The sequence below is a fragment of the Triplophysa rosa genome, linkage group LG1 (genome assembly GCF_024868665.1).
Source record: "Triplophysa rosa linkage group LG1, Trosa_1v2, whole genome shotgun sequence".
In the NCBI taxonomy this organism is placed as follows: domain Eukaryota; kingdom Metazoa; phylum Chordata; class Actinopteri; order Cypriniformes; family Nemacheilidae; genus Triplophysa; species Triplophysa rosa.
Genome location: NC_079890.1, coordinates 15,237,220 through 15,256,504, shown reverse-complemented (window position 1 = coordinate 15,256,504; position 19,285 = coordinate 15,237,220). Strand labels below are relative to the sequence as shown.

General features: G+C 37.7%; 1 protein-coding gene across 4 annotated transcripts in view; it reads right to left on the bottom strand.

Moving 5' to 3' along the window:
- tub (TUB bipartite transcription factor) overlaps nucleotides 1-19,285 on the bottom strand; it is a 103,246-nt gene that overhangs the window by 26,579 nt on the left and 57,382 nt on the right. For 3 of the 4 annotated variants that reach the window (XM_057330558.1, XM_057330576.1, XM_057330564.1), the window contains exons 2-4: nucleotides 13,039-13,090; nucleotides 7,072-7,234; nucleotides 270-404 (exon numbers count right to left, since the gene is read on the bottom strand). In XM_057330558.1, coding sequence (XP_057186541.1) covers nucleotides 270-404; nucleotides 7,072-7,234; nucleotides 13,039-13,090 — 350 coding nt within the window. The remainder of the gene's footprint in view (nucleotides 1-269; nucleotides 405-7,071; nucleotides 7,235-13,038; nucleotides 13,091-19,285) is intronic. The other variant, XM_057330571.1, reaches the window with a different exon arrangement.

The window sequence follows — 19,285 nt, the reverse complement described above, 5'->3', positions numbered from 1 at the left end:
ACATCTGAAGAACCTTTCTGTTTCAAAAAAGGTTCTTTGTGGCGAAAAAGGGTCCTTCCGATTATAAAAAAGTAAGAAAGAGAGGGTTCTTTAAAGAACCTTTGAGTGAATGGTTATTTGTGGAACAAAAAATGGTTCTTCTATGGCATCGCTGTGAAGAACCTTTTAAGCACCTTTATTTTTAAGAGAATACACAGACGTCCCTCACACACAGACACACATTTTCGTGCACATGCTGGGCCTGACTGTAAACAGGCTGCTCAGCTGACCTTTCTGCTTGCCCTTTTTCTCCTTCTTGGCGCTGCCAGTCTGAGGAGTGGAGGTAGGCGCCTTGGTTTGTTTAGCCGAGCGTGGAGCCTGAACCTCCGCTACAGGTTTACCTTCTTCCTGCTCCGCTTCTTGCACTACACGAGGGTGTGCAGGAGCCAACGAAGAACAGGAGGGCAGAAGATACACAAAACAAAAGGACAAGGGTTCAAATGAATGAGAGGAAAGAAAGTTAGCAAAGACATGGCCCTCACAAAGCAGATTTACAGCTTTAGTTTTATATGAGAAAATTCAGTGTTCACATGTGAAACAGGTGCGAGCGCAAAACAAAACCTCCCGCTGCCTCCATCCACTTCTGGATGCAATATTAATTGAAGGGGATAGAGCAGCTGTCAGAGCGACTGTGAAATCAAAGCTTTCAAGCCCAATTCATTTCTTCTTACAGTCTGCTCTTTGAAAGCAATAGTTTGCCCCAAATTTTGAAATTCTGTCATCATTGACTCATTTCAAACCCATATGCTGTTTTTTTCTTTCGTGGTTCACAAAAAGAGAATTTTGGAGAATCTTCACCTTCATCTTTAAAATATAATGACTAGGGATGTAACGGTAATGTAAATATAAGTATCGAGATAGCAAATCTTGTCTATATTTTCGTGGTCGCATGACGATAGATCTTCCAGGCAAAGTGTAGTTTTTTCAGCCGAATGGAGCGAGTTGAGGGTTGAAGCAAAGGCGAATTATAAATCGGATGTGAGGAAGCATTTCGGTTTTAACGTGACAAGAATGAGAAAGGAGAAAAGGTGACGGACAGACAAAAAACAACATGCAGACACTGCCAGACTGCGGTGAAGTACAATTCGGGGAATACGACTAATATGAAGAGCCATTTGTTACATCATCACCCTGAAAAGTTTCATGAAGATACGAGGAGCAAAAAAATAAAATATAGCAGTGAGTGAAGCAGTGAATGAGGTGAGTACCTGACTGTTTGTGAGTTGTTAAAAGTTGACAAACAACTCGAACTTTTTTCATGTTAATTTTTATGTTATTATGTTAGTTCCTGTTTCTTACTGACTTTACTGTTCTTTGCACTTTGAAATGACCTAATCTAAAAATAATAAATGTGATCTTTGTTCGGTCATTGTTTAATAAACACTTGTGCCACATTTTTCCAAGTCTTCATTTGTTTTGTTTTGTTTTCCTGCACAAAATTCAATAAATACCGTACCGTAGTCTTCACACCGAGGTACTATCGTATCGTGAAATGTTGATACCGTTACATCCCTAATAATGACGGTTAAAAGTAGTTCATCTATTCAAGTGCTATAATCTAAGTTTCAAAAGTCATACAATAGCTTTGTGTAAGATAAATGCTAAAATATTCACCCTACAGTAAGTCAGACAGATCAAAATAACAAATCATTCAAAAATAAAAGTGATGGTAATAAAACAGTGGCAAAACTCAATCTCACAATAATATCAATAGGAGCACAGGTAATTGTGGCTTCAACTTAGGTTTGTCGGACATTATGCAGTGCTGCATACCGCAGGAGTTATTTAAACAGCTCTCGTGTTACTTAAGCGGATGGGTCTGCGCAACACGCGCATGAAGTCGAACACATTATAAACCACAAACTTAACATTACTCTATATTGTGATGAGAGTGTGTGTGATTTTCTTGCGGGTTAACTCTAAACAGTCGGATCATAATAATGTAAGTGTGCTTCGGTCCAGATCGTAAAGTGAGGACAGTAGGAGTAGGGACAGTAGCGCTTGTGCACAGATGCCCGGCCCTAGGAGCGTAAATGATATGGGTCTCATCGGGCTAGGATTGAAATGCAATACGACAAATGTAATATCCAATAATATATCCAAAAGCATCTCATTGAGGACAATATTTCATACACGACAACGATCTGGTAACATTTACTGTAACACCGGAACTGTTCATTTACCTGGTCAACAGTGACTTTCTGGCTCTTTACAGTTTTTCTCGATTGCTAACACACAATTCATGAAACAATTCATCATTTTCTGACAACTATAAACACATTCTCAGAACAATATACCAACTTGTACAAACCCCACACACAAACAGCCTCAATTTGCATAGGTTTAACCATGTTCCCATTCAGAAAACACAAACACACAATATAATGAACTGAAGTGTCAAGACGTAAACTCAAATAGCACACAATTATCCATCAGTAAACATTCAGTGGCAAAACTGATGACACACCAATCAGATCTCAGGATAATATCAATAGGAGCACATGTAATTGTGCATCCTAGAATCATCTAGGCTTTATACTACTTACTGTAAACATACAGTATAATTACACTATACACACTACACTATTCTGTATCCAGAACTGTAAAACTGTAAACTGTAAAACTGTAAACTGTAGCACGTGTACACCCTCAAATGTGCATTTGTATCCTTTTTCACCTGTTCCGTATTTTTGCTGAAAATAGTATACTTTTACGAAATTGGGCCAAAGGTGCAGAGGATGCCATATTTTTTTACATTGCCTCCTATTGACAAATCGCTTCACTGTTTTGTTTCTATTATCTTCTCTATCAGTCGCTTTGGATAAAAGCATCTGCTAAATGCCTGAATGTAAATGTTATTTGTGCAGTTGTATACTGTATTGTGTTGCATGACCAGTTCATATTGTTCTTTGGTTTTTGAACTTTTCTAGTCTTGTAAGATCATCTTCATACTTGACAGTAGTGTAATGTTTTATTTTTTACTAAAGCTCATTCTTGCAATTTGCTCTATATGCACTCTTTTATGTTGTATATTCTAATAAACACTAAGCTGTCAAATTATTCTTGAATCACAATAAGAGGTTTTAGTAACAGTGTTTTGAATTTATCTCACCAGTGTCTAAGACTATGTTGTATGTGGGTGTGTTTGAGGGCTTGTGTGTCATATCTGGGGGAAAAGTTTGGTTTTTCAGCAAATTTGAATGGTTTTGAGAAGAGAGCTTCATTTTGACCTGAAAATAGGACGTTTGGGGAATTGGGTGAGATGTTATGGATTTGTGTTTACTGTTTTGAGAATACGAGGCATAATTTCAAGAAATGTGTTTAAGCAATCGAGAAAAACTGTAAAATGATTTTAAATGATGACGCCTTGAGACTGATGAAATAACATGCACAAAGTAATGGTCAATTACTAAAGCTTTATATCCCATTGAGTGAAGCTCAGGGTGGATTACAGCCAAGGGTACTCCCTCTTCCCTGAGATGCCGAGGATAACACTGTAAATTATTCATAACAGTGTGCTGCTCTTATCAACAGACATTCCTCCTTTCATCAACACTGTTTAGGCTTGTGGAGTGTCTTATACTAATGCTGAAGATGTCACATGATCAGCATCAACTGAATGACGATTCATCGTATTCATTTAAAAAGATTTTAAATTTCAGTATTTTAAATAAATGTCCTGGGTTCAAGAATACCATATTAAAATCATTTGTTTGTACAAATGTAATACAATTTGTAACAAGAGTGATATACTGTTCTGTAAAAAGAATTGATTTGACAGAATTTTACGGTTTTGTTTTACATAATTTTTACTTTCATTTTATAAATGTGGTTAAAAAATGTACTACAAAAATAAACTACAAATTTACAAGTTGGGTGTAAAATAACACGAAAAACATGTAACGGAATATTACTGTTTTTTACAGATACCTCAACCTGATCTCACAGAAATTCATAGTTATCTTACGAAATGACTAATTCGTATGAACGGTGTGAATCGTATAAAAACGTACGATTACTATAAAAAAAGCAATACTGAAGCCCCACCCATGACCCCGCTCCTAAACCTAACGTCACAGGCCCGTGACGTGTACTTAAAAGTACGAATGAGATTGTACGAATTAGCCAAAATTATCCACCTTGTAAAATAGTTACGTTATTGCCGTGATATTGTGTTGGATATCTTTTCACAGTGCTGTAGGTAGGGGTAGAGTGATATTCTTATTTAAGACTCACAAAGAGGAATTTGTTTTGGGAATTAATACTGTAAATAAACGCACTTCACTATGCATGGAAGCAGATGGGCACTAAAGCAAAAATCCATCTCAAGAACGAAGCCAAAGAAGAAAATAAACTAGGATAAACTAACAAAAAAGGTTTTCTTATGAGCTCATGGTACTTGGAGCTTAAGATCAAGCTGTTGTTAAACATATTAATGTGGATCAACAACACAAACAATAGTTCTTTATTGCCTGTGCTGTTCCACCATCATTTCTAGACAGTTTTATTATGTAGAGCTTCATCGAAATGGCAAACAGAAATCTCATGATAATGTGACATGAATAACTCGGAATTATGTTTGCACAAAAGTCATCCAAAATGAAGTGGGAGCCCTGACACCGGCAAATGTCTTTATACAGATGAGTGAGGCCGGCAGTGACACTGTAGGGTTTATTTAACATTGAGCAGTCTGGAATGGAGATCAGTTGAGTAACTCAAGCCAGTACCGCTGACATTGTGAAGAATGGCAGTATTGTTTGCTCAACAATCAGCAAACAAGCATTTCCATTTTCAACCACCAGCTATTGTGAACCACTCTGTTTGAGCAGCTTGAGTCGATATTCACATGTCAGCAAAATGACAGCTTGGAATAACGTCGCATCCCCTTGAGTGAACGTGAAACTCAAGTTTTTTTTAATTTTAGAGGTTGAATACAGAATCTTAAAGGACCCATTGTATGAAAGTCAAATTTTTTCTGTGTTTAAGTGCTATAATCGGGTCCCCGGTTCATCTAGCAACCCAGAAAACGTTAAAAACAAGATCCCAGTAACTTTGTTTTGGTAAGCCTTTCTCTGCAAGCATGTGAGAAATCGAGCAGTTCAGATTTCGCTCCTGATGTGACCTAGACGCAGGCTCTTATTATAATATTACCGCCCCTTAATCTTCACAATTCCACCCACGGCGCTGCCCCCATTGTTGTTTTCACAAATGACAGCGGTGTACGTGACGCCATGGCTAAAGTTGGTGGACAACATGCAATGTAGTCGCTGCACAGAGTCCTAACCTCGGAAGAGACAGGAGTGGATTTGTTTTATTTTTAGGGGAAATCCCTCAGAAACCATAAGTAAAAACCTGCATGTTTGGGCGAATCACTACAAGCCGGAGTGCTTTTTCAACCTGGGACAGTACAAGCAGGATTAGCTTCAAAGTTGTTCCTCAAGCTGCCAATGTAAGTAATATTTATCAACAGTCTGAATTGACGTACATGTACCGTATATATAGGAGGATAACATATGATAGCGAAGGGAGCTGTCAGGAAATTGGCAGAAGAACCCAAGCGCAGGCAACGGCAGTGAAGGGGTTAACCAATGACTTTATTAAATGAACAAAACAAAGGAAAAACCCACGAGGGGGTATCAAACAGGAACTAAACTAAGAAACAAACAGAAAACCAAGACTTCCCACGAGGGGGCAAAACAAAAACAAGAATAGTAAAACCCTAACTGAAAAACACGACACAACGTCTAAATACAAACAAGGCAGGATAAAACTAAAGCAAACACACAAAACTCACAGGTCACGAACTAGGCATGGACAGGAACACGGGCAACAACACAGGGCAACAACACAGGGCAACAACACAGGGCAACAACACAGGGCAACAACATGTGCATGAACACATACACATACGTAATACAAGAGCACAGGACAAAGAAACAAGAGGGTATATATAGGGAAACACAAACGAGGGATAACGACACAGGGCAGGTGAGGGTAATCAAACACTTAGGGAAAGATAACAAGGAAACGAGAGGAGCGGGGCCAATGACAAGACACTGGAGAGAACGTATATTATTGTCCAAAGGACAACAATAAGTTTCTCTCCACACATAACCAAAGACTTTGTCATGGCTCTGCTACAGGACCAAGAAAAACATGACTAAGGAAGCAGAGCCATGACAGGAGCTAAGTCAGTCACAGGCTAAATAGAACATTCAAAGCCAGTGTTAAACTTACTCTATATGTATATGTTATTTGGCAAATGGGCACTTGGAGTTTAGCTGTATGTATGTTAATACATTATGTGCGTTAATATGTTCAGCTGCGGCAAGCTGTTTGTTTTGCTAATGAACAGGGGCGAACACTGCGGTTAGTTTCACTTTAAACGTCTCAAATCATTCGTCCTTAGGCTGAAAAATCTGTCACAGCATACTAGTTATGCTCTCAAGTTGTGTGTGTAACGTTATAACTTGTCAACGACAATCGCTAAAATCCACGTAATTCCACTGAGATCTGCAGGTGCGCATTCCGTGGATTTTAGGCGAGCATACACACACAACTGAGCGCTGTTTTCTGTGACGGATTTTTTAGTCTCCGGACGAATGATTTGAGACGTTTAAAACGAAACTAACCACAGAGGAGATCAGGAAACATAGTTTAGCTAAACCATTGCCATGGCAGTACTACACGTGTGTTGTGTTGACACGCCGGACAGAAGGGGGGTGCACTGTAGTAACTCATTATCATTTAAAGAGACATGCACCAAAACGGGTTGCTGTGAGCATAGTTGTTTTTGAAGAGGCAAAAAGGGTTTTGTTTACACAGCCATTGAGTGTTTTTAAGCAAAATATGTTCCAGACATTTCATGAAGACCCTAATAAATTATACCAACTTGCTCATTTTAAAGCCTGTCATTTTAAAGTCCTTTAAAGCCTGTACAACCAGTTATGCCTAATTCACTCATTTGATTGGCATTCCAGTCACATTTCTGAAGGGACAACATGCTATGAGACTTTAAACTGTATTTTGTACCGTGGTAGATGGTGCTGCTGTTGCCGCTGAGGTAACTCTCCACAAGTGGCGCCTGTTCCTCTGACTGTCGGGTCCTGCGCACTCGAGATCGCCCGTCTAGATTAGATTGTACCATCAGTGGCTCCTGACGTTTCTTCTTCTGTTTCTGTTCCAGTAAAGCTCGCTGCAAACACAAAGACACATTAAGAGATACACACATTCATCTTAAGCGCACAACATATAACTTATTTATAGACACTTAAATATGTCAAAGATAGCTGCAGGGAATTACTGGTGCTCCTGGTTACATGATACATGCAATATATTATCATAATCACGGGAATGCTGAATGACGGCGGTGGAATAACAAATGTAACATTTACTAAATGACTAAATTTGACTAAATGTTATGTAACTGTTCTTGTTACTTATTTTTTTCTGAAGAATAAACTGAAGCAAATGTGACATTAATTATATCTTTTAAAAAAAAGAAACGTGAGAACAAATAATTGGCACCAAATGTATTTCTGAGAGAACTGCCATTAGTAGTTACAGTCTAGAACAAAGTCAGTGACAGAATTCCCAGAAATATTGCCCAGCAAAAACTCCCAAAGGCAGACATGAGTAAAACAAAAAGTTGCCCAAAATACACCAGGATTACATCAAGCATTTTATTATAAAAAGGGCTTTTCCACACAGCCACAATATAATTCAACAAGATGAGACATGATGCACTGACAGTTTTTAACCTCTGGGATGAAGGCTTCTCTTGTAACCTCGACCATTTTAAACTATTTTACAGTTTGATACTGTAATGTACACAGATGGTGGTCACATAGTTGTTGTTGTAATTATAAAAACCGATGGTATTGCTTCCCCACACAATTTCTTTTAAAGATAATAAATATAAATTGTTTTGAAAGTCTTTATATCATCCATTAACATATGTTTAAATTAATAAGTACACATCCTGTACACCTTACAAAAGTATTGGAGTTAAATTCAGACAAGTTTAATAAGTTACACACCATACATATGTATTATTCTATTTTGTAATAAAAAGTATAATACAAAATAAGACGCAACTGTAATATGTATTACAATATATTTAAATATAAACAACATACAAATACGTGAAGCTACTGTACATTATAATTCATAATACATCACATCTGAAAGGAGCTATGGCAATTAAATAGAGAAGTTGGCTCAATATTGTTTGCCGTAGGAATAACTGCAGCTCCATGACTCATACCTCAGAATACATTTTACTTCCATGATATTCACTTGAGAATTTATGATGAAGTCTAACTAACCTCAAGCTGTCTAAAAATCAAAGGCATATGTTTAAATAATATGTCCAAATACAAAATAATTACAATAAATGCCTTTTAAACGCACAACTTAAATATTTTATGTAATTTATTTCAATATTAATACATTTTGAATGTTTATGTTCTATATATTTGACGCCTGAAGCAACGTCTTTAACATCCCAGGTGGCAAAAAAAGAAAGTACTCACTCGCTTATAAAACTTTTAGTATTCCCTAGCTAAAGCCTCAACGCACCTGCTTTTCCCACACAAGTGCATGTTAAACCCAGCACAAGTTTCCCCACACAATCTACTTGGGCAGCAACCTGACATTACATAAAGCTAAAGTCAAGAGTTCGGGGGTAACCCAGCACTGAAGTCCATTAAACATTTAAAGAAGCAGAAAGAAAGACCTTTGGAAGGTAGAGCATTGTATTGTACTCTAAGCCTGCATAATATTACCTCAGATTATATAAGCGAAAAACACTCAGCATTAGTCTCTATAAAACATTTCTGATCATGGAACTGAATAAAGAAAACATAAAATTGTTAATGGGGTAAAATCCATTGTCTTGACCAGGGCCGTGCACAGACATTTGGAGGGGCAGTGGCCGAAACAAAACAAAAAGGCACTAAGGGTTGGGGCAGGAGAAGACAGCATACACTCTTAGAAATGTTTTTATCACACTGTAGCACTCAGTAAATATGTAAATCTATATTTTATGTTGTACTACTGTATGTTAAGGTACAACTCTTTTAAAACATTTATAGTAGCCCATTTTCACAATAATGGTGATTTGTTGAAATTTCAAACATTTTTCAACATTATTTGCGGGAGCAAAAGTGATATGTACATTTATGCATTTGGCAGACGCTTTTATCCAACGTGACTTACATTGCATTATACTATACATTTGTTTCCGAGTATGTGCAATCCCTTGGATCGAACACATGACCTTGGTGTTGCTATAGTGCCACGCTCTAACCACTGAGCTACAGGAAATATTGATGCATTCACAAATGATTCAATGGTTTTCACATGCTCTCCTGCTATCTGGGCTACTATTAATATGGTCTTAATAAAATGTTATTTATATGATGCAGTCGCATAGGCAGAATTTCATTTTTGGACGGGCCTGGGCAAAAGTGAGCGGGCACTTTGACTGTCTTGGCTGTTTATTTTTAATCTTTTTTCTTTTTTTTTAATAAACTGCAGCACAACACACGCGCAGCACAACAACAACAAACTACCACGTCTACACGTTTTTAACAAGTATTGCATTAATATTAGACTAATTGCATTAATCTCATTTTCATTGATTTACCTAAACACCTTATTTAAAATTTTCGGTAAAACGAAAATGCCACTTATTTAATCAATTAAGCACATTTATTTAATAATCAACAACTAAAAATGTTTACCAAAAAATGTAATCGCACATAAGACTGTTTTATATAAAGTTTTGGTAACACAACAAATAGCACCTTATTGCAAAGTGTTACGAAATTTTTTAATAATTACTTTCTGAAAAACGAAAATAGTGCTTATTTAATAAATGACTTTATCTAATAATGCTCAAATGAAACATTTAACACAAATTTCAAGCACATAAGGCAGTTTTTGTCCATTCATATTTTAATAATAGAAATATTTCCTTAAAGACAAAAATAAGGCTTGTTTAATTAATTAGTTAATCAAATTAAATAACAATGAACACAAATAAAACTTTTAACAAAAATTTCACATAAGACAGTTCTTATATCAAGTTTTTAATAACAGAATTATGTTCTACAATTTGTTGGTAAAATATAACCTTATAAACGACGGCTGTTTTAATTTGTTTTCCAGATTTATTCAAATATATGAAATATCAAATTAATCACTAAAAGGCAAGGTCATGAACAATGAACACGTAACAACGCATATATTTAGCAAAATGCTACTACCTCCACAAGTCCGCAATTCACATACAAATTAAAATAAATTATTTGCTATACGGTAAGCATAACAACACAGGATCTGTTCTTCAACTAGGCTGGCCGGTATAAAATTAAAAAACAAGCTGCATGGGCTTTGAATTGAAAAGTGCAATTATTTCCTCATTGTGCAAAGAGTCTGCAAGTTCACGTTCCATGGACAATAGCAACAGGTTGTTGTGCTTGAGTGTGGACATGGACGACCTTAAGTGCGTCTTTAATCGATGCGCAGCGGAAAAAAAGTCCCTCACCAGTGCATGTAGTCATTGGTAAAGTACAATAATTTAAAACATTTAATATTTTTGTAATAACTGGGTGGCCCTATTCATAAAGTGGGCAGGCCTGTGCCCGCCAGGCCCGTCCGCTGGCTACGCCCCCTGATATGATGTATGTTATAGATTAGCCTCCTGGTTTCAACTAAGAAAATAGATCATGGGAAATGTACTGCACAGGAGTTACAGTGTGACATACTGTCAGCTTTGTGAAGGCATTTTCTACCAAAAGTGTGCCAATAACTGTAAAGTTGGTGTTATTTATATCAGATCGACAACAATTTGATTTGACAAGAATTCTCACTTTCTTATGAGAACATGGATATTTTGTATTTTGTTTGTAGTTGTTAGCAGTTAGCACCAATAATAGAAAACCAGGAGCAAAACATTACCAACAAAAATACAAATGATTAATTCTGCGTATCAAGCACTGTCTGTAATGTGGATAATGTCCTTACAGTGATGGGATGAACTTCTGAAACTGTCCCACGAACGGGAAAACACAGGGCGGATAAGCGGAATCAGCGGATGTTTAGCGGAGTGTTAACAGACGACTTTCAGCAGGGATCTTTAATGGCTGCCTGCCCGGAAGTGGGAGTGGGGTTGAGAGGGGCACCTCAGATCATGAGGGCAGAGGGGCAGTGGCTCTAGCCACCGGGCCACCCCCCTGTGCACGGCCCTGCTCTTGACAACCACAATGTGTGGATGATGTCATTCTATCGTTTGAAATCTTCATAGAAACGACAATGAATTGATGTGATTTCAATAATGCTTTATATGCCTATGATTGCATCTCATAGGGGTTTCTATTTAAAGTTTGTACTGTGTTGCTTGGGGAAACATGCTTTTGTGCAGTGCATCTCCATATTGATGCCTTTGTAAAAAAAAAAAAGGTTTATCTGTGAATACAATGCCTAAACACGTTCACAATCTGTGCTCGCGTTCCTGTGTTCTCAGATCCGATGCCAAACAACATTTTCAGTATCATTGCGACAGCTCTGAATCACATACTAAAATACATTGAAACATAGTGGTCATAAAGAAGTTGGCTAAGGTGACCCAGATAGCACAATCCATCTGGTTTACATCTATTTGACGTCTGCATTTACATCTGCAAGACATCTTAAATACATAGTTTGCTCATCTGCAATACGTCTCGGAGACGTCTGAACGTCTGTAATACGTCTGCTAAAGATCTGGAGATCTGCTGCTTAAAAACATCTGCTAAACATCTTAGAAAGAGCTGTTGTACATCCATTCTAAATCATAAACATCTTACAGACATCTTCTAGATGTCTATATGATGTCTGACAGCAGACATCTCTGAGACGTATTGCAGATGAGCAAACGATGTATTGTAGATGTCTTGCAGATGTAAATGCAGACGTCAAATAGACGTAAACCAGATGTATGTGTGCTATCAGGGGATGCTCTGCAATTTTAGGCTCAGCTCCTTAAAGGTTATTATGCAAAGCAGATGGGCAATAAACATGGTAATTTGGTCTGAGGTCTTTCAAAGAGAGTGGGAGGTTCATTAAAGAGCACACGAGTGCTGTGGGCTAAGACTTGAGTCGAAATATGGAGCAAATGAAGCTTGTCTTTCTATCCAGCTGCAATGATCACTGGTGTTTACAGCACAGCAGCAGACAAACAGATGCAAAGCACCCTCAGGCAGATCTCCTAAAAACCTACAGATGCAGAACAACACAGAGGATTGTGAGGATGATGTTTAGAGCTCGTTCAAATCATCTTTATTTGTTTCAGAAAACTGAGGAGAGAAAGGACTTTTTTGACTCTTCGAACATTACCCTAAATCTATCTCAATTCTTACTACACCTATTTAGTTTAACTGAATCTTACTGTGTGTTTGAAAATCGGCTTTGCTGGTTTCAAGTATTTCAGTGAAGTTATATATCCAATGATGTAACATTTTTAACAAAATCTCAAAATAAGGGTTAGAGCTATAAGGCATGTGTTTAAAAATAAATGCTCAGAATTAGGACTTTAGGAGACTTATCCTTTATATAGCTGTCTGGAGAGAACTTTCCAAAAAAAAGTGCAAAAATGTATTATTTAACTAAGATGGTTTGTCCAAAAACTTTGTGAACGCTTCCAAGGAACCCATCTGTCGCTCTTTACAGTCTCTTGCGTTTAATAACAAAGGATTATCGACAAGGCCAATGCAAACCACAAGAATAATGAAGACCACGGAGAGGCAAATCTTGCTATGTGGAAAATCCTGGCTTAATATTTCAAGGCTATTTGCATGAATTTCATTAAAATAACACAGGGGAAGGCAAAGGAATGATTATAACTCGTTGTGTTAGTGATGTACGGACAGTCAAACTGTTCCATTCTCAAATTCGTATTTTTTCTCAGTCAATCATCTTTATCTTATTTCCTCTGGTTTCTATTCAGCGACTCACCTGTCTGTCCAGCTTCTGTTGTCGCAGGTTAGTTCCCTCATCATCCAAGGTGCTAAGGAAGGACAAAAACGAGATTAATGCGGAATCCTCACCAAAAGAAAGAGAGAGAGAAGCACCACAGAGATAAAATTCAAGCAAACCGTGCTTGTCGTACTAGAGGTCATATGAAGATAGCTCTGTGTATAGAGAACACAAAACAATGCATCACTGAAGATTCATCAGTGGTTTACAGAAAGGCGGGTCTTCACAAAACAACTCTTGCACACAAATAGAACATGAATATCAAATGATTTTCATACAAAAGATTTTATGTAAAGAGCTAAAAATACAACACACACAAATACCTCTACGCAGAATAACAAACCCATAAATCCAACAATTAATACTTCCTGATGTCTGCTGAGACCCCGAACACAATTAGATCTTCCATTCAACAGCCCTAAAGCCCAGCATATGGGCTAGCCTGATCTCATTGTTTATACGTAGGTATTTGTACGTAAAGTTTACATTTTTGTACGTTTTTTAGTGATGCTAAAACGTTGAATTTGGACGTTTTACAAAACTGTAAAAATTGCTACGTATTTTTAGCTAAAAAAACGTAAAATATTTACAAAGCCTGTATTTCATTAAGATATTTGTATCTGTGCGTTTCAACAATTGTATCCATAAGGATTTATATTTTTAGACCCTTTAACCTACCCCCAAACCTAAACCCTAAACCTACCCATTTTATATTGAAGATAAATAAATATAAATTGTACTGAAAATTACCATTTTAGTAACAATATAGAATTAAAAATATATTTTATAGTCGCAAATCTTACTCCTACCTCTAAACCTAACCATACATTTCTTAAAAATATGTACAGTATGAAGAAAAACTTGACAGACAGATAAGTGCAATCACAATAATTTATTTATTTCAAAAATACCAAAAAAAGTCCAAATGACGATGCGTTGCAGTCGCAGTCCTCTCTGGTGGAATACAACAGTTTTGTGTGAGAAACAGAGCAGAATTTAAGTTGTTAATCGCTGAAAATATCCAGATTATTATCCTGATCCACTCCGGTTTATCCTACAAACCAGAAACACGGCATGACGCAATCTGTGACGAAGCAGGCGAGAGCCAATGAGCGTTCGAGTTTACTGCCGTAAAACCTGTCGTACAGCTATGACACCGGCGGCAACTTAATTAGAATTTGTAACGAGCGCGTCAGCACCGGTGTTGCTGCTAACGGTGCTGCACAGGAGGGAAGTGAAGATCACCAAATAAAGGCTTGGATTTGGCTCTGTTCCTTGCAGTCGAATGGATTCTGAAGATATGGATTACATCTGACAAATAACATTTATTCCATTTGTAATTATTTTGCGTTTTTGGTGTATTTTATGGTTCCACTGTCAGTCACAACATGTTGGAAAAAATGCCTTTCTGTCCCATGGCAAACAAAGCAAACATTACATGATAAGTACACTCTTAAAAATAAAGGTGCTTAAAAGGTTCTTCACAGTAATGCCATAGACGAACCACTTGGTTTCCAAAAAGAACCATTAAGTCAAAGGATCTTTAAAGAACAATCTCTTTCTTACCTTTTCATAATCCTTTTTTTCGCCACAAAGAACCATTTGTGAAACGGAATTGTTCTTCGGATGTTAAAGGTTCTTTATGGAACCATTTAAACAAAAAAGGTTCTTCTATGGCATCGAAGAACCTTTTGAAGCACCTTTATTATTAAGAGTGTAATGGTTAAACGATTGCAGAAATATTATTCATTTTAAGAGTTTAAACCCTGATAGCACACTCCATCTGGCAGACATCTATTTGACGTCTGCATTTACATCTGTAAGACATCTGCAATACATAGTTTGCTCATCTGCAATACGTTTCGGAGATGTCTGCTGTCAGACGTCATATAGACATCTATAAGATGTCTGTAAGATGTTTATGATTTAGAATGGATGTAAAACGGCTCTTTCTAAGATGTTTTCCAGATCTCCAGATCTTTAGCAGACGTATTACAAATGTACAGACATCTCCGAGACGTATTGCAGATGAGCAAACTATGTATTGCAGATGTCTTGCAGTTGTAAATGCAGACGTCAAATAGACGTAAGCCAGATGGAGTGTGCTATCTGGGAAGTCTTGTTTATTCTAAAAGAGTTGGCAGCAGAAATCACACAGAACCGAAATCATGTCAATAAGTAAATGAGTAAACTTTAATAAATGCAATTGAAAACTGTCATGGCTCTGCTTCATTTAGTCACGTTTTTCTTGGTCCTGTAGCAGAGCCATGACAAAGCCTTTGGTTATGTGTGGAGAGAAACATATTATTGTCCTTTTGACAATAATATACGTTCTCTCCAGTGTCTCGTCATTGGCCCCGCCCCTCTTGTTTCCTGTATTGTCTCCCTCTCGTGTCTTATGTTCCACACCTGCCCTCGCTCGTTATCCCTCGTTTGTCTTCCCTATATATACCCTCATGTTTCTTTGTCTTGTTGCTCGTGGATTACGTTGTGTATGTGTGTCCATTCGTGCCCCAGTCCTCTCAAAGTGAGTGGTCTCTGTGCCTATGTATTGTGTTTTATTGCGCTTGTTCCCTGCCTGTTAATAGACGTTGTGTCGTGTCACAGTTTAGTTATTTTGTCCTATTGTTTTTGCCCCACCGAGGGAAGTGTTTTGTTTTCAGTTTTTTACCTTAGTAAAAAGTTTTGTTTCTGTTCATTGTTTATTGTAATAAATCTGTTAACCCCTTCATTGCCACTGCCTGCCTGCATTTGGGTTCTTCTCCACCCCGAACTCTGACAGAAAACACAATGCCATTGATAAGACAAATAAATACAATATAATAAAATGTTAATGCCGCGATAACGATATTCATAAGGATTCATTTGTAAGTCTGTAAAGTTGTTCATATGTAAATAATTAACGTTCTATGTGTCGTCAATACGTCAGTATTGTGCATTTAGATGCTGTAAATACGTCAGTATTTTGCGTTTTAAATTTGTAAATATACGTTTTATAGAATTCTCATGAGATCACGTTGTATGGGCAAAACCGTGTATAAATAGTCAGTGTAAATACCATATTATTTTCATAAGAGAGAGACGCTGCTGCTCAGTTAATCATGCATCTGACTCACTGTACTCTTTCAGGTCCTGTGGGGGGGCTGTGTCCTCTCATTGCCTTTAATCAGCTATGACACATTCACTCCAGACCCCCTTTGCATTTGTGCTGCCTGTTATTGGCGAACCAAAGCTGTGGTAATTAGATGGCAATGAAGGCCTTCCTCTGTAGATGTGATGGGTCATGTGAGAGGGCAGAAGTGTGAGAGATCAAGGGTGCTGGGGAAAAGGGGTTTGCACTCTGAGGGTTCTGTAATCTGTAAAGCATAATCGTGTATTAGTATACTGTAGAAAAATGTGCAGTCAGGTCCATCAATCCTGTCGGAGGAGGAGTGATAAAATGTGTAGGCTGTTTTAAACTGTAATGTTAAAATGAAATGCTATTTTCCATTTTAAATGTTTTGAAATGTTTCAGTTAAGCAGGCCTAGTGTTTTAAGGTCCAGTGTATGTCACGTAGTGGCATCTAGTGGTGAGGTTGCGAATTGCAACCAACGGCTCACTCCAGCCCTCCATCTTGAAGCATTACGGTGGCTGACACATAACTAAGATGTCATCATGGTTTCGTTTATTGGCTGAAGGAGATAATGTATTTACGAAACGCACTCTGTAGAGCAGTTTGTCCATTTAGGGCTACTGTGGAAACAACATGGAGAATTCCATGCAAAGGGACCTGCGGTGTATGTAGACATAACGCTTCATTATGTAAGGTCTTTATACACCTCTGAACACATAGTTATGTATATTATATTGCATTTCTGTCCATAGACCCTCCATAAAAATACAGAGTCGACCTTTAGACAGATTTAAGAAAGATATTTTTTGAATCACTGACAAAAATCACAATTAAATGGCATATTTCTGACCAACAATTAAACCTGACATCAACCGTACTATAAATTTTGTTTCCTAAGTTTAAAGTGCATTACAAACACCTTTTTCAAGGGTGCTTAAGCTGAGCTTCTGTGTGGAGCCCCACCCCAGAGAATCATCAGTCTTTGTCGACTGACGATTGGCTTTTTTCACTGGAAGGCGGGACTGCCTTCGCTAGAGCGGCCATATGAGCATTGCATTGTCTCCCGATTCAGTGTTATAGCAGTGGCGCATCTTTTTAATATATATTATCCTTTGTAACACAGCTCAGCCATACGCACAGAGCGCAGACAGCACTCAGTAAATTGCACAGGAACTGACAATCATTATTTTATTTAAATGACTAGCTAACACTTTTCAGGGTTCTCATTGCTTAATCGTTCCACTCCGTGCCGATCCATGCCAGCCGGTACGTAAATGGTTTCATTTTCCACCGCAGGGCTGATAACGGAAATTTTTAGAATGTAAACACAAACGGTCACGCGTTGCCTCGGTAACGCTATAACGGCTCTGCGCGCATTCATTAGCACGATTCCGAGCCGAGAACAGTTTGTAATCATGTCGTGTCGAACCAGGCTCACGTGGAAACATAACTGTAACCGTTTCAGACTGTGCTTAGAACGATTCGGCGTGATGGTGGAAAAGTGCTCTAGGATAATTCTAGCACCAAAAGGGCTAGAACACACATCTCCATATTAACAGTCTCCACGTGTCAACACTGACTGCAGCTTCTTTCAGCTCTGAATCAAAAACTACACAAGAAACACAACATGTGTGTTGGGGTGTGGATCTGGAATATGAATTAGTTTTTTACCGTGTGATTTTTAGATAGAAGGTGTAGATCGCAAATGTTCAAAACGATAGTCTCTGATTGGCTAAAAACAGCATCACTTAGTCATTTTTTGGCAGTTTTACAGAGAGACAGGTGTGTCGTTTTTGCATGCAAATAAAAAAATTACAAAAAAAAGCTTACAACACCAGCGGAAAACCTGCTGGATTTACTAGCATGATTGACTTGCTAAGCTGATCCATTTGCTAGACCAGGACCAAACCAGTACTAACCAGTCTAGATCTCTCTCAGCAATACAGATTTCAGCGACCAGCTGCACACAACTGTCTCCTTTTCTATTCAAACATGAGATATCACACTGTCTCTATACAGACTGCCAACATTAACACCCATTTTCATGAAAACACATGCCCACTCATACACACTCATTCACAAATACAGACACCCTATTCAGTGCTCTTACACTAACTCAAAGCTGATGGTGTAGAAATAGTCGAACTCATTTGCACAGCTAAAAACAGAAATGTTCGCACTAACACGGTGTAGTGTTAGTAGTCAAGGGTGTCGGTTCCCATCAGACTGGCAAATAATGACATAAACAGAGCTATTAAAATGTGGGTCAACAATCTCATTAAATTAGGGATGAGAGATGAATTGATATGTTCCGACAGCTGCCTGAAATGTATGTTAGAAACTCTCTCCCTCATCAGGAGAGCTTCACTGATGACAGTGACAATTCACTTTGTGCATGCGTTTGTGTGTGTGTCTTGGTAAACACATATACCAATAAAGCTTAACCTCATGGGAACATTTTTTTAAAAAGCTTATTAATGGAACTAAATTATGTTTATTTGAAAATGTAAAAATGCGGTTTAGGTTTAGGGGTAGAATGATGGTTAGGAAATACAAGGTACTGTATCATAGTCACAGTCATAATGTCATGGAAAGTCTGCATAAAATGTGTAAACCCAACATTATAATCTGTTATAATCTGTTCCTCATACAAAGATGTCATATGGTATAGAAGATTTACAAAATAAATCCCAGTTTCCACTGTATGGAAACAATAATAATAGTTTCAATGTCAAGTATATTTCAATTTGATGAATTAAGCCTTCTTTTCAGAGCACTACAACATTTCTTTCTTTTATTTATTTTTTCTTGCAGTGAAATATTATTTGGCACCAGTGGCGGAGCCAGAGGGAGGTCCAAGGTGGCACTGAACACCCCTGACATCCAATTGGCCACCCCAAAATTTGATTCACTACTTATGTTGATTGACATCTGATTTCACCTCTCGTTGAACAAAGCTTTTATTTTGATGTTTGGCGGCAGTGCACGTGACGTCACCGCACACGAAATCAAGCGAGTCACTGTAACATCATCGTTTACCACTATTTTTACTCTGCTTAGAACAGAAAAAAGTTGTTGTGTGATGGATTGTACAGTGCAAAATCTGAGATTTC